At 39.0% G+C, this 15,609-nt stretch overlaps 1 protein-coding gene across 1 annotated transcript in view; it reads right to left on the bottom strand.

Moving 5' to 3' along the window:
- The window catches only part of ARID2 (AT-rich interaction domain 2), a 208,284-nt gene extending 193,896 nt beyond the window's left edge, over window positions 1-14,388 (bottom strand). Inside the window, exons 1-3 of the mRNA XM_027542647.1 lie at window positions 14,134-14,388; window positions 13,926-14,019; window positions 12,755-12,852 (exon numbers count right to left, since the gene is read on the bottom strand). Of these exons, the coding sequence (XP_027398448.1) occupies window positions 12,755-12,852; window positions 13,926-14,019; window positions 14,134-14,225 (284 nt within the window). The 5' untranslated portion in view covers window positions 14,226-14,388. The remainder of the gene's footprint in view (window positions 1-12,754; window positions 12,853-13,925; window positions 14,020-14,133) is intronic.
- Between the last annotated feature and the right edge of the window lie 1,221 nt (window positions 14,389-15,609).

The following is a 15,609-nucleotide window of genomic DNA, read 5'->3' as shown; positions in this document are numbered from 1 at the left end:
GGGAGGCCTGGTGTGCTGCAATTCATGGGGTCGCAAAGATTCAGACACGACTGAGTGACTGAACTGAATTGATTTTCCTCCAAAGTTATCATTTATTATTTTAGCCGATATTTACTTATTTGTTAAACTGCTAGAATGTGAGAAATATTCACATTCAAACATAAGCCACAAAATAAGGTTTAAAATTTTTAATAATCAGTACTAGTTCCTCTCAAACAGTTATTATATGTTATGACAGATTTAAAAAAATCACACACTAGTGGATAAACATATGAACTGCTACTGCTACTGCTAAGTCACTTCAGTCATGTACAACTCTGTGCGACCCCATAGATGGCAGCCCACCAGGTTCCCCCGTCCCTGGGATTCTCCAGGCAAGAACACTGGAGTGGGTTGCCATTTCCTTCTCCAATGCATGAAAGTGAAAAGTGAAAGGGAAGTTTCTCAGTCGTGTCTGACCCTCAGCGATCGCATGGATCCCATGGACTACAGCCTTCCGGGCTCTTCCATCCATGGGATTTTCCAGGCAAGAGTACTGGAGTGGGGTGCCACTGCCTTCTCCAAACATATGAAGGAGATCACTAACTCTGACTTTCAAGTCTAACAGTATTGTTCATTCAATAAACAAGCATAGAAATACTATTAATATGTTAATATAACATATAGACTTAAGACTCCATCAAGGGGACTTTCCTGGTGGTCCAGTGGTGGGAGACCTCACATGCCTTGTGGCCAAAAGAAAGAAGACTGCATCAAGAACACACAGCAAGCAGTATCTTATTCAACAAGGAAATAATAGAAACATAAAACTAAGGTTAGTATCAACACAAGGAAAAGATGCTCTCATCTCCCCAACTATTTAAAGGTGGCCAATATAATTAGACAAAAGAAAATTATTAAATGTATAAAATTTAGAAAAAAAGTAAAACTATCCCTACTTGCAGATAACATATTAGTATGTCTAAAAACTTTATTAATCAATGCTAATACAAATGGCAAAAAAATTGAGTAAGGCACCAGATTACAATAAAAAAATGCAATAACTTTCATATAAATAAACAGTAACTACTGAGAAGATGCAATGGAAAACTATACTTACAATAGCAAGAAAAATGATAATATACTCAAGAATAAATTTAAGAAATGTCAAAAACCTGTAAAAGGATAACTATTTTATAAACTCCTGAATGACACAAGAGGACTCGAATAGAAGACTTCGGTTTTTCCTGGATAGGTAAATGCAATATCATCATTTCCATTCTCCTAAGGTAATTGTTTTTAATTTAATATGATCCCCAATTTTCAAAAAAAGCTTTTTTCTGAAACTAGGACAAATTAACACTAAAAGTGAAAGTGAAAGTCCCTCAGTCGTGTCTTGACTCTTTGCAACCCCGTGGACTATAGAGTCCATGGAATTCTCCAGGCCAGAATACTGGAGTGGGTAGCCTTTCCCTTTTCAAGGGGATCTTTCCAACCCAGGGATCGAACCCAGGTCTCTCGTATTGCAGATAGATTCTTTACCAGGTCTCTCGTATTGCAGATGGATTCTTTACCAGATCAGCCACAAGGGAAGCCCAAGAATACTGGAGTGGGTAGCCTATTCCTTCTCCAGCGGATCTTCCCAACCCAGGAATCCAACTGAGGTCTCCTGTATTGCAGGTGGATTCTTTACCAACTGAGCTAGCTATCAGGGAAGTCAACACTAAAGTTCACATTAAAACAACAATCACCACAAAATTCCTATTTAAAAAAAAAAAGAACTATGAGATGAGAATGGCACTATCAAATATTAAGACATGCTATATAAAGTCACAATAATTACAATATAGTGAGATACCATTGCTTAAACCCCCCAGATCAGGAAAACTTCAAAAGCTTGACAAACATATGGCAAGGCTATGAGAAATAAGCATTCTCATATACTGCTGACGGGAATGCGAAATAGTTCTCTCCTACCTGGAGAGAATCTGCTGGGAATTTGGCAGTACTTAATTCAATACATATGCATTTACTATTTGATTACGACATCAATCCCCCCTTTTGCAATTTACTCTGTAGATATGTGTCCAAACATTTGAAAATAGCTTTGTATAGGCTACTAGATTTGCAGATTATTCATATGGCATTATTTGCTATTGTAAAATACTGGGAACAACCTAAGTGTCATTATATAGGAGACTGAACATATAAAGTAAGATATATTCACACAGTGGAATACTATGCAGCTGTAAAGGGGGGGAATTTTATGAATTTACTAATAGTCAAGGTACACTAAATAAAAAAAAAGCAAAATAAAAAGTAGTGTGCATTCTTCATTTTAAAATGGGGAACCAAAAATACATGAATGTACCTCCTTACTGTTATAAAACAAACAAAAAACAAAAACAAAAATCAGGAAGGATAACCAGAAAATGTCTGGTTGGTTACCAACAGAGCATGGGCAGGAATGGGGTGGAAGTGGGAGGGAAGTAAATAAGGTAAAGGGTAACCTCCAAGTGTTATCTTTGCTTCAGTTTTGATTTTGCAATCTTATCAAGGGTTTTACATATTCATAAATAAAATTAAAGGAACAAATAATGGGGAAAACAAAAAGCTGAATACAAAAGGAAAAAATATGAACTTTAATGTTCTAAGTGCAAACAATACCCAGAAAAAAAGAATCCAATCACTGTGAATTTTTTTAACACAGTTATTAACTGATATAAGTCAGTCTGAATATAAAAAGAAATGCAAACAAATCTGCAACTCTACTTCACAAGTTTGTTGTTTGTAGTTGTATGGGTATAACGATTCTGAAACTATTCTCTTTGTGTTACAGAACTAACAAGACAAATACACTGGTGTTGGAAACTTGTGTTCTAAAGACAGTTGAAGGAAGATACATGGAGTGGAAGAAGGCAAGAGAAAACTTGTGCAGACTTAATTAGAGACACCAATATAGCCTTATGGTTTGCACAATACGTATATTTACATTTAAAATAAGAAAACTTTCTAACTTTGTCCTCTGAAAGGGCCTAGAAGAAAAGATAACCCAATAACAATGAGCACACCTACCAGCCAGTTCTTGGATTCTATATACCATTCCACACCAAAAGGAACCAGGACTTCTAGAAGAAATAGCTGATGCCAGAGCAAGAAAAGCAAAACACATTTGACTCTAGAAGATCTTATTTCGTCAGAATGCAAGAAAGAGCTAAGAAATAACAATAACTTGTTAAAAAAATACAAAGGAGGCAGCCTGAATGGGCTCCTCTTGGCCAAACTACAGCAGTAAAATATAACAGACTTTAACCCACTGTATAATATAAATACTTAATAAACAATATTTTCCTTATGATAGACAGCCAAATAATGTAGATGAAATGATAAAATTAGACAATAAATATCATATAGTCACCATAACTGATTCAGACAAGATTCATCAATGGATATTTGAACTACTGGGCGAAAGTGTGATGGTGAGCAAGGTATTTACAGTCTCAAAGTACATCTCCGAGGGTTACTGGCTGATTACAAAAGAGAAAATGGAAACTTTACAGTGGAGAAACCAGGAGGACACCACCTTAAACAAAGCTATTATTAGCAATAATAGGACAAAGTAACATCACATGCTTCCTGCCAAAAATGCTTAAGCTAAATCTAATCCTGAAAAAAACCTCAGAAAAATCCAAATTTTATAGTACAGTTGGCTTTTACTCTTCAAAAAACGGTAATATCACAGAAGACTGGAGAACTACAGATGTGACAACTAAATGTGATACAAGATTACAGTTTAGGGATGGGTTGGTATGACTGCTGTAAAAGACACCTTTGGGGCAACTGGTAAAATTTGAATAAGATTTGTATGTAATACAAATAATACGACTATACTCATGTTGCTTTCTGAAACTGATCATTACACTATTATTACAGTAATCAAATATAGAAAACTTAACATGAATATAGTCATATTATCTGTATCCCTGATGGCTCAAGGGGTAAAGTATCCGCCTGCAATGCAAGAGACACAGGTTGATGCCTGGGTCAAGAAGATCCACAGGAGAAGGAAATGGCAACCCACTCCAGTATTCTTGCCTGGAGAATCCCACAGAAAGAGCAGCTGGCAGCCTACACAGTCCATAGGATCGCAAAGAGCTGGACACAACTGAGTGACTAAACACGCAGGCGTGCATGCTATTATTATATAAGATAACGTTTTTGTTCTTAAGTAATATACACTTATATTTAGGAGGAAAGGGCAGTGTAACTATAATGACAGCAAATGATTAAATGACAGTAACAAAAACAAGAATACACGTACATACATATACAACATCACATATAAAAAGGAAACTACAAAGCAAATATGGCAAAAAACAATTGGTCAATATAAATAAAGTGTAAAAAAATGTACATATAGATAGCAAAAAAATTTAACAATTTTGAAAAAAGAACACTTGGGGAAAAAAGAAAATGATAGGTTTATTATTTCTCTCTCAATCAGATTCTTATTACTATATTAATACACTGCAGTGTAGAGCTACCAGGAAAAACTACTCAAAAATTCAGAAGTTTGACTTTTTAATGGTGTAAACGAAAAAGATTATACCAATCTTTTTATATTTAATTATACTTAAACACTCTTGACCTATTACTTACGAGTACACTTGGAGGCATAGCTGCTAAGGTACTAAATATTGTTTATGAAATACTTAGTGGTCTGATCTGAGCTCAAGTACTTTGAAAATTCACTTGATCTATGAACCATTATGAAAAGTGTGATCAACTTGGGCATTATTACTAACACAGTTAAATTCAGCCCCATTTCTAAAGTACTACAGGTTAGGGACCAAACTGCAGCCTAGTTTTTGTCCCATTTTAACAGAATAATATTCCCACCGACCTCATATTAACATAAAATACTTATATTAACATTTTATTTAAAATAACCAATTGGCTAGGAGAGGGGCAAAAACAAATTTCATCTGAAAACACCTCACCATGAAAGATGTGTATAACTATATAGTCATCATTTCTGTGCAGAGCAACTGACCACTGAACACTGTAAGACTTTACCAAGTACAATAGTAAAGAACTCAGAAAGAAAGAACAGAATTAAAGATAACTTGCCACATATCACAATAAGGTATATATTCAAACAAAAGATTCTTACACAACTTTTTTCAAATCCTGCTTCATATAAAGCAACGTTTTGGTTTGGTCCCTTTATACGGTAATGAAAGTAATTTATTAAAAGAAACAAAAGGTAAACATTCCTTGGTCATGGAATATACTCGAAGATATTTAACAACTGTGGCTGATGTAGGGTTATGTCCAAGACAATGCTTTGTAAAATGTTAAAGCTAAGTCTATAGCCAGGGAAGGGAATGGAAACGTAAGGGGGAGAAAGTGCAGTTTGAAAATAGATAAAATAAACCTTACTGAGTGGCAGTTATGGCTGACGCTTAGAATTGAAAGCTGGATATAACCTACAGCCATTTTTTTTTTTAAATAGCCCATATGCTCCAGAAGAAAAGAGTTTGAGTGCTGTAAAGAAATTCTTTTCTAAGTGTTATTTTTTTATGAGATTAGATAACAGCAATTACTTCTGAAATTTGAAATGATAAAACTAAAATCTCACATACGAAAATGGTTTGAAAAATGAAGATTAAGTGCATGAAACAAAATAAGCTATTGCTAGTATTGTTAAAGGAATTTATACAATATAAGTTAACTCCCCTAAGCAGTATTGGTATAGACCAACAAAATCCTCACAAAGAGGAAAAAACATTCACTAAATTCAATAAAATAAATGGCATTCCATTTGGGGGAATATTACAAAAGTTCTACTTTTTTAAAACACTAGATATTAATAAAATTTTATTTTTAATTAATTGTTTTTAATCTAAATTACTATACAAATACATTTAGGATAAGTTCAAATTGGTAGTTCATTTACCCTTTTTTCCTCCCTCAACTGAAGTGGACCCCTGGGTTACCTTCTCTAGAGTCCAGAAACAAAACAGGGTGCATGCAGGCTCTGCTTGGAGATGACAGGTGCAGCCCGAGCAGATGCCCCAGACCAGGTGTCACCTACAGGTTTTGTTCTGGATGCAGCCCTGGCCAACACGTGGACGCCAAGTTAAACCAGTTATCTCAGCAACTAAATCGGTTTAATTACAATACTTAGATCAGCTGCTCTCAAACTTCAGCATGCTTAAGAATCACCTGGGGCATACTTTTAAAAAATACAAGGTTTTATTTAGATCATAATACTTAAAAACTCTGATCAATCTTAACACCACTAAAGCAGGACAACTAAACATTATATGCCACATAATGTGATGAAAGCACAGCACTACCTGTTAAAGAATGGAGAAAGAAACGACAACCCAGTCCAGTATTCTTGCCTGGAGAATTCCATGGACAGAGGAGCCTGGAGGGCTACAGTCTATGGGGTCCCAAGAGTCGGACACGACTGAGGGACTAAACACACACATACCTATTAAAGAATGCCTAAAATACTAAACTTGAATTTTTTCAACATTTAGATCTAATGTTAATAGTTTTTAGGAAATGGATTCAGGGGATAGAGGAACAGGTTAATTGACACTAGAAGGAAGCAGTCAACCAAATCCAGAACTTAGGGCATTCTAAAGAAAGTTCCCCTGGAGAAGGAAATGGCAATCCACTCTGGTATTCTTGCCTGGGAAATCCCATGGACAGAGGAGTCTGGTGGGCTACTTCCGTGGGGTTGCACAGAGTCGGACACGACTTAGGAATTAAACAACAACAACAACAAAGGACAAGTGACCCCATTATTTTAATAAACCAATGGCATGACAAGAAAAGGAAAAGGGAACCATCAAGAGACTAATGAGATAAAACAGCCAGAACAAGAGATTTAGCCCCGCCATCAAATGCTCTTGCAGGAAGATGGGGTAGACCTGCAAACACTGACTTAGACATTAATTGAAGTATGAATCTAGCATTTGGGGGCAATAATTTATAATGCAGCATCTACTCCTAGATATCACTAAGAGATTTCAGTTCCAGCAATAGATCTTTGCATTATACCTAGTCACAAGGAGCATATATAATCAATTAATTAACTTTGAATTCATAGCATGATGAATACTCAAAAAGTATCCAAGCACAAGTGGTATTTTTTAATGTCTGAAACCAAAAAAATATATGTTAAGACTCCATTTCAATACAAAGTTCTTCGAAAACATACTAGTAAAATTCACAAAATCTGAAAGTTACTGAGAGTGACAATTTGCTCTGAACCATCTGTTTATTTCAGGTCCCCCAAAAGTTTAATTTACAAAGAGAATCCATTAATAAACTTTACGATAGGCAATCAATATGAGCATCAGTCAACATATATACATTTTTGTGTACTTCTGACTAAAAAGAATCAACCTGCCTACTTACTGGGCTCTACTATGGATAACTGAACTAGGCATGTTATTTACATTTATTTTAAATTCTAAAGCCAATACTTTTGCTTTCCATAAAAATTACAATTACAATTTCAAACCATAAAAATATTTGATGACAATCTTTAATTCTAACATCTCTATTTTTATCTCCAGGAAGTTTGGTCCTTAAACCAAAAGCTACTTCTAAACAGCTTTCCCTGAAATCAAAATTCATAATTATGACCTCTGTTTTTAAAATGGTAAAACTGAAGCATATACAGACATTAGCATGACTATTACATTTCAATAAAAATAATTACTATACCACAAAACACAATGATTCGGCTACCTTTCTCTCCTTGGCAATGAACACAAGATAATTTTAATGTCCCCTATTCGAACAACTATTTAAGTGTTAACAATATAATTTTGCACAGCCATTGATAAACAACTTAATAGCTCCATAAAAATCATTTAAATCTGTATTTATATATGTCTATATAAATACACATAATTACCTCTCATTTCTCATTTTCCACACTTAAAATTTTTCTTCCTTAACTCTCATTTATTCTAGCTCAGGTTCCCAAACTGTGCTCCATAGAACTTAGCAGATGTTCCTCAAACATTCCCCTATGATGAGTGGTGATGTTTGGGAACCACCACTTACTACAGGTGGCAGGAGGGAGGTAACAGTGTTTCTCCAAATTGTCTTAAGATCCACAAGGCACAGTAACCAAATAAAGTTTACGAAGTCCCTCAGTAAGGTAACACAAATTTAGCATTGTTATAATGCTCATATTCATTTCACTTTTCAAGGACATTTCAGGGAAACAATTGTTTTATATAGCACAAATTAGGAATCTCCACTCTAACTAAATACCCAAGAGTGTGGTGAGGATGGTGGTGGCAGATCAAAGAAAGAGAGGGAGAACCCCCCACCACAACTCTATATGTCCCAATTCAAACAAACTTTATTTTTACTAGTAAACTTTAGTAGGGACTATACCACTCAAGAAAATACCCGATAAGCAGCCTCCCCACAAATAATAATAAAAACTCTAAATACTTTACCTAAAAACACATATTGAGTACTTAACTCACTGACCAATGCATTTAAATTCCAGTGAATTTAAATGTTTTTCCTTCCTTTTTCAACTTCCAATATAATTCCATTTCAGATTATAAAATATTCTCAGAAGTGATGTACTTCTCTATCAAAGTTACAGTGGATTTCACACACATCCAAACTGAAAACACTGAATCTATAACAGAGATGAGGTAGGATTATAAAAAAGTGATTCTCTTTAGAAACAGACATTTTTACTTAACAGCTAAGGCAGAAAATTTAAATGCAAAACAACATATAAACATTTCTGGGAGTTACAGTTCTTAGTTTGCATCCTCAGTGAAACTATCCACCCTGGAAAGAGTTAGATTTATTTCTACTTGAGGGCAAATTTGAGTTGTTCAGAACATGGTTTCTAACACACAACACCAGCCTAGCTGAGGTCTGATAAGTCTTTCAACTTTTTCTACTTTCTACTTCTCCTTTCAACAAGTTTACACACCCTCTAAAATGTAACAGAATATCAGATGATACCAAAATCAGATTTGTTCAAAATGAAGGATACAGTTCATAAAATTAATTTTTAAATGCATATGTAAATAATTTTAGATACAGTTTTTCTTCCAGTCTCCATATTACTTTCATTCCTTACATGAGGAGAACAAATCACAATTTATCAATTCTATTGATACACAAACTCAATTTATTAATTTACTTATTAAAATTTTGAAGCATTCTATCATTTAATATCAAGTGACTCATAAAAGGCTTTCTCTTAAAAAAAAAAAGTGATCTACATGGTAGATACTAACTACTCAACACACAAGTGTATTTATTCTATTTACCTGATAAATGCAGACTTTCATTTCTATAACTTAAGGGAGGGCTTCATCCACCAAGCGGGAAAAAGAAGAATAAATTCACAGTAAAACTGAAAACTCTATAGTTAAGTTTCTGACTATTCCAAAGGAAGGTCCATGTAAAACAGTTGTAAGAAAACCAGCAATATACAGTTTTGTACAACAATTTTTTTTAAGTCCAAGATACTCTACCTCTTTTTCAAAAAGTCAAGTGTTATAATAGGAACATCAAGTTAACCTTGACTATCACCGTACTATTGGCCTAAGTAAGCTAAAACAAAATTGTTCAACTAAAATATCTGAAATATTTATCTAAGTCTTCACATCAAGGCTTTAAATTCTAAACAAAAAGACCTGTAAATTGTCCCCCAATATTAGCACCAAAACAGAACAAAAATATAAAATTAACTGAATAAATAAAGAACACATTGAGTATAAATACACTCAGGCATAAATTTAACCATAAGTAATTTCCAATTATATTTTAATTTCTTAAAATCATTTATGACTAGAGAAGGGAATTCATAAGTGACTGATTAAATATTACTGAACACATGTCAAGAATACAACTATTTTGCTGAAATAACAAATGCCTCTAAAGCCATTTAGACTTTTCTGTACTTTAACTTCTTCATCTATAATAAATGTAGGAAGTTATATCTTATCTTTTTAAACTTATAAAGACAGTCCAATAATAAATATCTGTGGAACATACTGAGATGTACATACCAAGAAAGGACCTAAGTGAAAACAAAATATATAGACACCATAGATGAGCAATAGCCAGACTTTTAAATGCCAATGTTAAAACATTCAATTGCATTTTTAATTTTAGACTGTGAGAAATTTTTGTGAACAATCTACAACTGAATAATGTCGGATACAATCAAGCTAACTTTAGACAGACAACTAAACTCAAGTCTCTATACTTAATGTCTATGCATCAAAATGAACACAAAAATTCTAGTGTGTATATATATATATTTATACATATACACACACATATCTATGTGCACACACAGCAGCGCATTAGCTTGCTCTTCTTTATTTAAATGTAGTATCATGAAACTACATCATAAAACACCAGGCTAACAATTACACATCTAATTAATAATGAAACTACAGAAGAATGTCAGCAAATATTAAACTTGCAGAGTAAATGAGAACACATGGAATGACAATCTTACAGAAGTCAAATGAAACAGCCATTCATATTTTTTTAAAAAAATTGGTCCACCTGTGATTTATAAAACACACTGCATTATCTACTCATCAGAAACCATGATATTCAATTCAATATATCAAAGAGGGAACTTAACAAAGTCACTTGATTACTGTTTCTTACTATGAAAAGGCACTCTTATGGTTAAGTAACTGAATTACTGTGAAAGCTTGGCATCCTGTCTGCCAGTTAAGATTTTTCAGAGGAAGGTGTAAAACCCAGCATAATACATGTCCTCTAACTGAGCAATATTACACCACTATGGAAAAAAATCTTCCAAGGTTGGTAGTACCCAGTTTGTGACCAGCATATTTCTTTTGTATTTCTTTACAAGCCATGAAAATCTTCACATGGTTTTATTTTCCAAAACAAATGCTTCAACTTTTTTCCTAGTAGCCTAGCTACAACCCTACAAAAACAAACCTGGAGAGTGACATATGGAGGAAAAACAAGTTTAGCTAAGGACATAGTTCAAAATGTAGCTTCTAATAAGAGCATAAAACTCAAACTGATCTGAGAATAGCACAAGGAGTTCCAAACAATCTGGAAACTATATAGTTAAAAATGGTACCTATAAGTATAATCAATGGATGATATGATCCAAAGATAGAAATCACAACTGGAAAAACAGTATTTATGTAACTTGTAATAAACTGGGAGTTCTTCAGAAAAACACACATCCCATGAAACATATATATCATACAGCACCTTTTGGATACTGAAATCAATAAATCATCCAATAAGTACTAGATATAACTTTAAAACATGTATTTTAAACGGTCTAAAACTCAAATGATTCAAACTTATTACCAGAAAATCAAGACATGTATTAACAGTACTCCTCAGTATTGTAACTGAAAAAATAAGTATCACCACGAATGAAAAATTCTCTACTTCTCACCACATTACAAAATCAACAGTTTTGGAGGTTAATTTAGTTTTACTTTGCTTTTCATTTCAATCTTTTATTTTAAAAAGCACTCTGACACATGCCATCACACATTCACAAGAGATAATTAATCATATTTAATATTTTCTAGACATCTGTGCAACTCAGTAACTACTCACAAAGTTATGTGAACTCTTCAGCTTCAAGCATGAAGTCAATCTAAGATAGCCAATAGAAAGCACACCTGTGCAATTACTGCATTTCCTATTCCAGAATGCTGAACATAACACAGTATATCTACATTTGGATACTGCATTTGGAGCAACGATAAATGCCAAACTCAAATTATACAGTAGCCACACTACCTAAAAAAGGCCATTTTATAACATCATTATTAAGAAACAAAAAATATGAAGAGCATTATTTTAGTGTTAAATAACAAACACCAACTAAAGAACCTCTGGATAACTAAATACGAAAAATAAATGATGACCTCATAATACATTACAATATCAAAGTATTCCTAGGAGAAAAACTCAGAAAAATAAATGCTGAATCACAAAATATATTATCTAAACTATAGCGCATGCCAACTAAATAAGAAATGTACTTTGTCAAATAGTCAAAAAAGGGGGAGAATGAAAGAAAATCCCAATTATAGTATTCCATTTTGTAGCATCCCTAATTTTCATAAATAGATAATAATCATTTTAAATGCTTTTCAGTCAGTCAAAAATTTCAAAAAACATAAGAATTTCTTTAAAAAAAAACAAAAACAATCCTGGACACTTAAGGCACCAACGTGCTATGCTATGCAGAAATATTCTACTGAAAAACTACTCAGTAACACGGGTCCACATAGAGGTTTCATTTTTTAACAAAATCTTCAAGTCAGAATTCAAAAAGGCAAAGGAGTTTCCAAAACAAAGAAAAAATTTCCCAAGGGATACAAAGTTTCATTAACTATCTTGACTCTTTACTCAGCATCACCTTTCTGCCCCTCTGTGGATATCAAGCAATCAATAACAATGTCACAAAAGAATGTTTATCAAGATGGGGGGTGGGGTGTCACCTGTAATGATTGTGTATGAAAAATGTAAACAATCCTAAAATAGGTGAGGAAAACTTTCTCCTTCTTAGAACCTCCCTTGTGGATATTTAATGTTTCTCAGACTGAAATTAGCAGAAGTTTAGAAACTGATGTGCAAGGTTTGTTCCTTGCTTGGGGCTTTTCTTTTTTCTTTTTGCTAAAACAAATCTCCCATAAATCCCTTATTTCCCAACACTGTTGGAAGAGTAACTACTACTCACCGCAAGTAATACTGTTTTAAAGCAAAGGCAGCGTTAGAACAACTTCTGGGAAAGTTGAACTCTTCCACAATTTCTCCCCACTGATTCTTCTCAGAAACCTGTTAAAAACACAGCCACACTTGTCTGAAAGTGCACAATCCAAGAAAACTCTAACTTAACTCTGAAATAAATACCCATTCTACAGAGATCTGCAGATCCCTCAGGAATCGGTGGGTGATTCGGCTCGATCCGTGAGAGTAGCTAAGCAAGGGCTGCTTGAATCACTGTGTTTTCACCCGAGAGCCCTGTATTTAATAGCACTTGTTTTGTTTTGGGGGGCGGAAGAGGGGGTGTTGGTGGGTTTGTTTTGTTTTTGAAGCCCGGACAATAACCAATCGCAAGTCCCTCTGTCGCCCCCTTTTAAATCTCAACGCGGTCCGTTTACACTAAAAAAAAAAAAAAAAAGTTCAAAAGGATCAATACTGTTCCGGACAGCGACGTCCGCAGGTTCTGGGGGGGCCGGGGCCGGGGCCGATTCCGATCCCTCTCCCACATCTATCCATCTCCATAGGCCCTTCTTTGAGGCCTACAGCTTCTGCCTAGCCTTGAAGCCTAAGATGGCTATTTGGAGACAGGTCCTGGTTTCTTTTGTTAGCTGTATAAACCGAGGGCGACGGGGCCGAGGCTGTGCCCCCGGCTGCCGGGATCATTTCGCAGCCGATTATCGATGTTAAACCTGCCCGCGCTAATTTTGAGTTGCACGAAAACTGCTCTGAGAGTCTGTGTGTCTCTGTGTCTCCGCCTGTGCTAGAGCGGCAGCGGCGGCAGAGCTGACTCGCGAGCGAGCGGGCGGGCGGGCGCGGGGCGGGCGCGGGGCTCGGGCGGGCGCCCCGCACGCCCGCACTCCCCGCCGCGGCGCTCAGACCCCGCCGGGCCGGCCGGGCACCGGGCAGGGCGCGAGCCGGCGCCGGGCCGCCCGCCCGCCGAGCCCCGCGCCCGCCGCGCGCACGCGAGCCACCAGGCCAAAAACAGCCCCGCCGCCGTCCGCCTCCGTGCCACCGGCTGGGAGCGAAAAGAACGCCTCTGGCCCCCGCAGGCCACCCCCCCGGCCCCGAGCGCCCACTCCGGGGTCAAAGGAGACTTTTTGGAGGAGGCCAGCGAGAGGGAAATACAAATTAAAACTTCCACTCACCTTCGCGAATCCGCCTAAAGTAGTGACTCTGGTGTAGAGACCGTGAAGATCCAGCTCCTTCCCACCCACCGCAGGGATTTTTTTAAAAGGCGACCTGCGGGAGAGAGAAAGCCCCGCACTTGTCAGCCGGGACCCCGCGGCGGCCCGAGCGGGAGAGCCCCGTTCGCCCCGGCTCGCCCCGGCGCTGCCCCCCCGGTTCTGCTCTCACCCTCTGCTGTGGTGGAACTGCCGCAGCTCGTCCAGGAAAGCGAGTCCCTTTCTCCGCTCGTCCGGAGGCGCCTTCCCCGTCGAGTTTGCCATTATTTTTTCAAAGGAGGTTTAAAAAAAAACCCAGATCGGTGTTTTAAAAGCGCCCCCCGCTCCCAGCGCTTCCTACCAGAGCCCGGAGCCCATTCCTCGGCCGGCGGCGGCGGGGCTCAGTCATGGGCCGGCGGTGGCGGCGGCGGCGGCGGCGGCGGCGGCGGCGGCGCAGGGAGGGAGGGAGGGAGGGGGAGGAGGAGGAGGAGGAGGGGAAGGAGGGAGCAGGAGGCCAGGGGGAGAGGAGGGAAGGAGGGAGGGGAATTTCTAAAAAAGTTTAAAGAAATCGGAGCGAAACTAGAGGGGCAGGCGACTGCCGGATCCGCGCGAAGCCGCGGGGCGAGCGCGGCCCCCACCCCTTCCTTCCCTCCCTCCCGCGGCCCGGCTCTCGCCCGCCTCTCAGCGCCGCCGGCTCGGGAGGCTCGGCCCGGGGACGCGATTCAACATGGTGCTGCTGCCGGGGGCGCGCGAGCGGGCGAGGGGAAAGGCGAGCCGACGGTGAGGGGCCGGGGTGGCCGGAGGCCCGGGAGTTTCGGCGGCCGCGGCGGCGGCGGCGGGGCTGGGGCAGGCGGGGCTGGGGGTGGGGAGGGGGAGGTCTGTGTGGTGGTTTGTGGAAAGCGGGGTGACAGCGTGTATTCCGGCCGCAGCTCCGCGGGGCCCTCGCACACATTCACGCGCGGCCTCGCGGCCGGGGCGTCCCCGGGCAGAAGGCACCGGCGGCAGCCGAGCCGCTGCGCGCCGCCCGCCCGCTCGCTTCCCTCCCCGCCAGCCTCCCTCTCTGCCGCCTCCAGCGTCGCCGCCACGGCCGGGCAGCCAGAGCCGCACAGCGACCCCCGAGGGCCGGCCGCGGCACTGCGCCTGACTCCACACCGCCCCGGCAGCTCCTCGCGGGGAACAATAGACTGGGCTCGCCGGGCTTAGGGTTCATCTGCAATGTGCCGCACATTTCACACGCACACAAAGCCGGCGGAAAGGGGGGAGGCGCGGGGAAACGGCCACTACCGGTTGTTCCAGGGTTAGGGGTGGAGGCGATGTTCGCGTCCCCGGCCCGGCAGTTGGCAGGGCCGCCTTGGAGTCCCCGCCCGCCCGACAGAACTGGTGTGGAGCTCGAGAGGGAAAGGAAGCCCAGAGGGGAAGCTCCTCACGCTAGTTTCATTCACTGATCGGAATAAAGTCAACCTGTCACCTTTTTTTTTTTTTTTTAGGTCTAAAAGAATCAGCTTTTCTGAGCTTTGTGGTGATAGTATTGGGGGGGCCTGGTTAGCACATTTTCCATGACTTACCCACAAACTAACTTTGGCAAACTGTAAATTAAATACAATGTGAACTGTCTGTCCTAGTTCTGTGGAAATGGAATCATGCTCTTAATTCATCTTGACTTTGGTTG

Source organism: Bos indicus x Bos taurus, chromosome 5 (genome assembly GCF_003369695.1).
Source record: "Bos indicus x Bos taurus breed Angus x Brahman F1 hybrid chromosome 5, Bos_hybrid_MaternalHap_v2.0, whole genome shotgun sequence".
Classification (NCBI taxonomy): Eukaryota; Metazoa; Chordata; class Mammalia; order Artiodactyla; family Bovidae; genus Bos; species Bos indicus x Bos taurus.
This window is presented reverse-complemented; position numbering and strand designations above follow the sequence as displayed.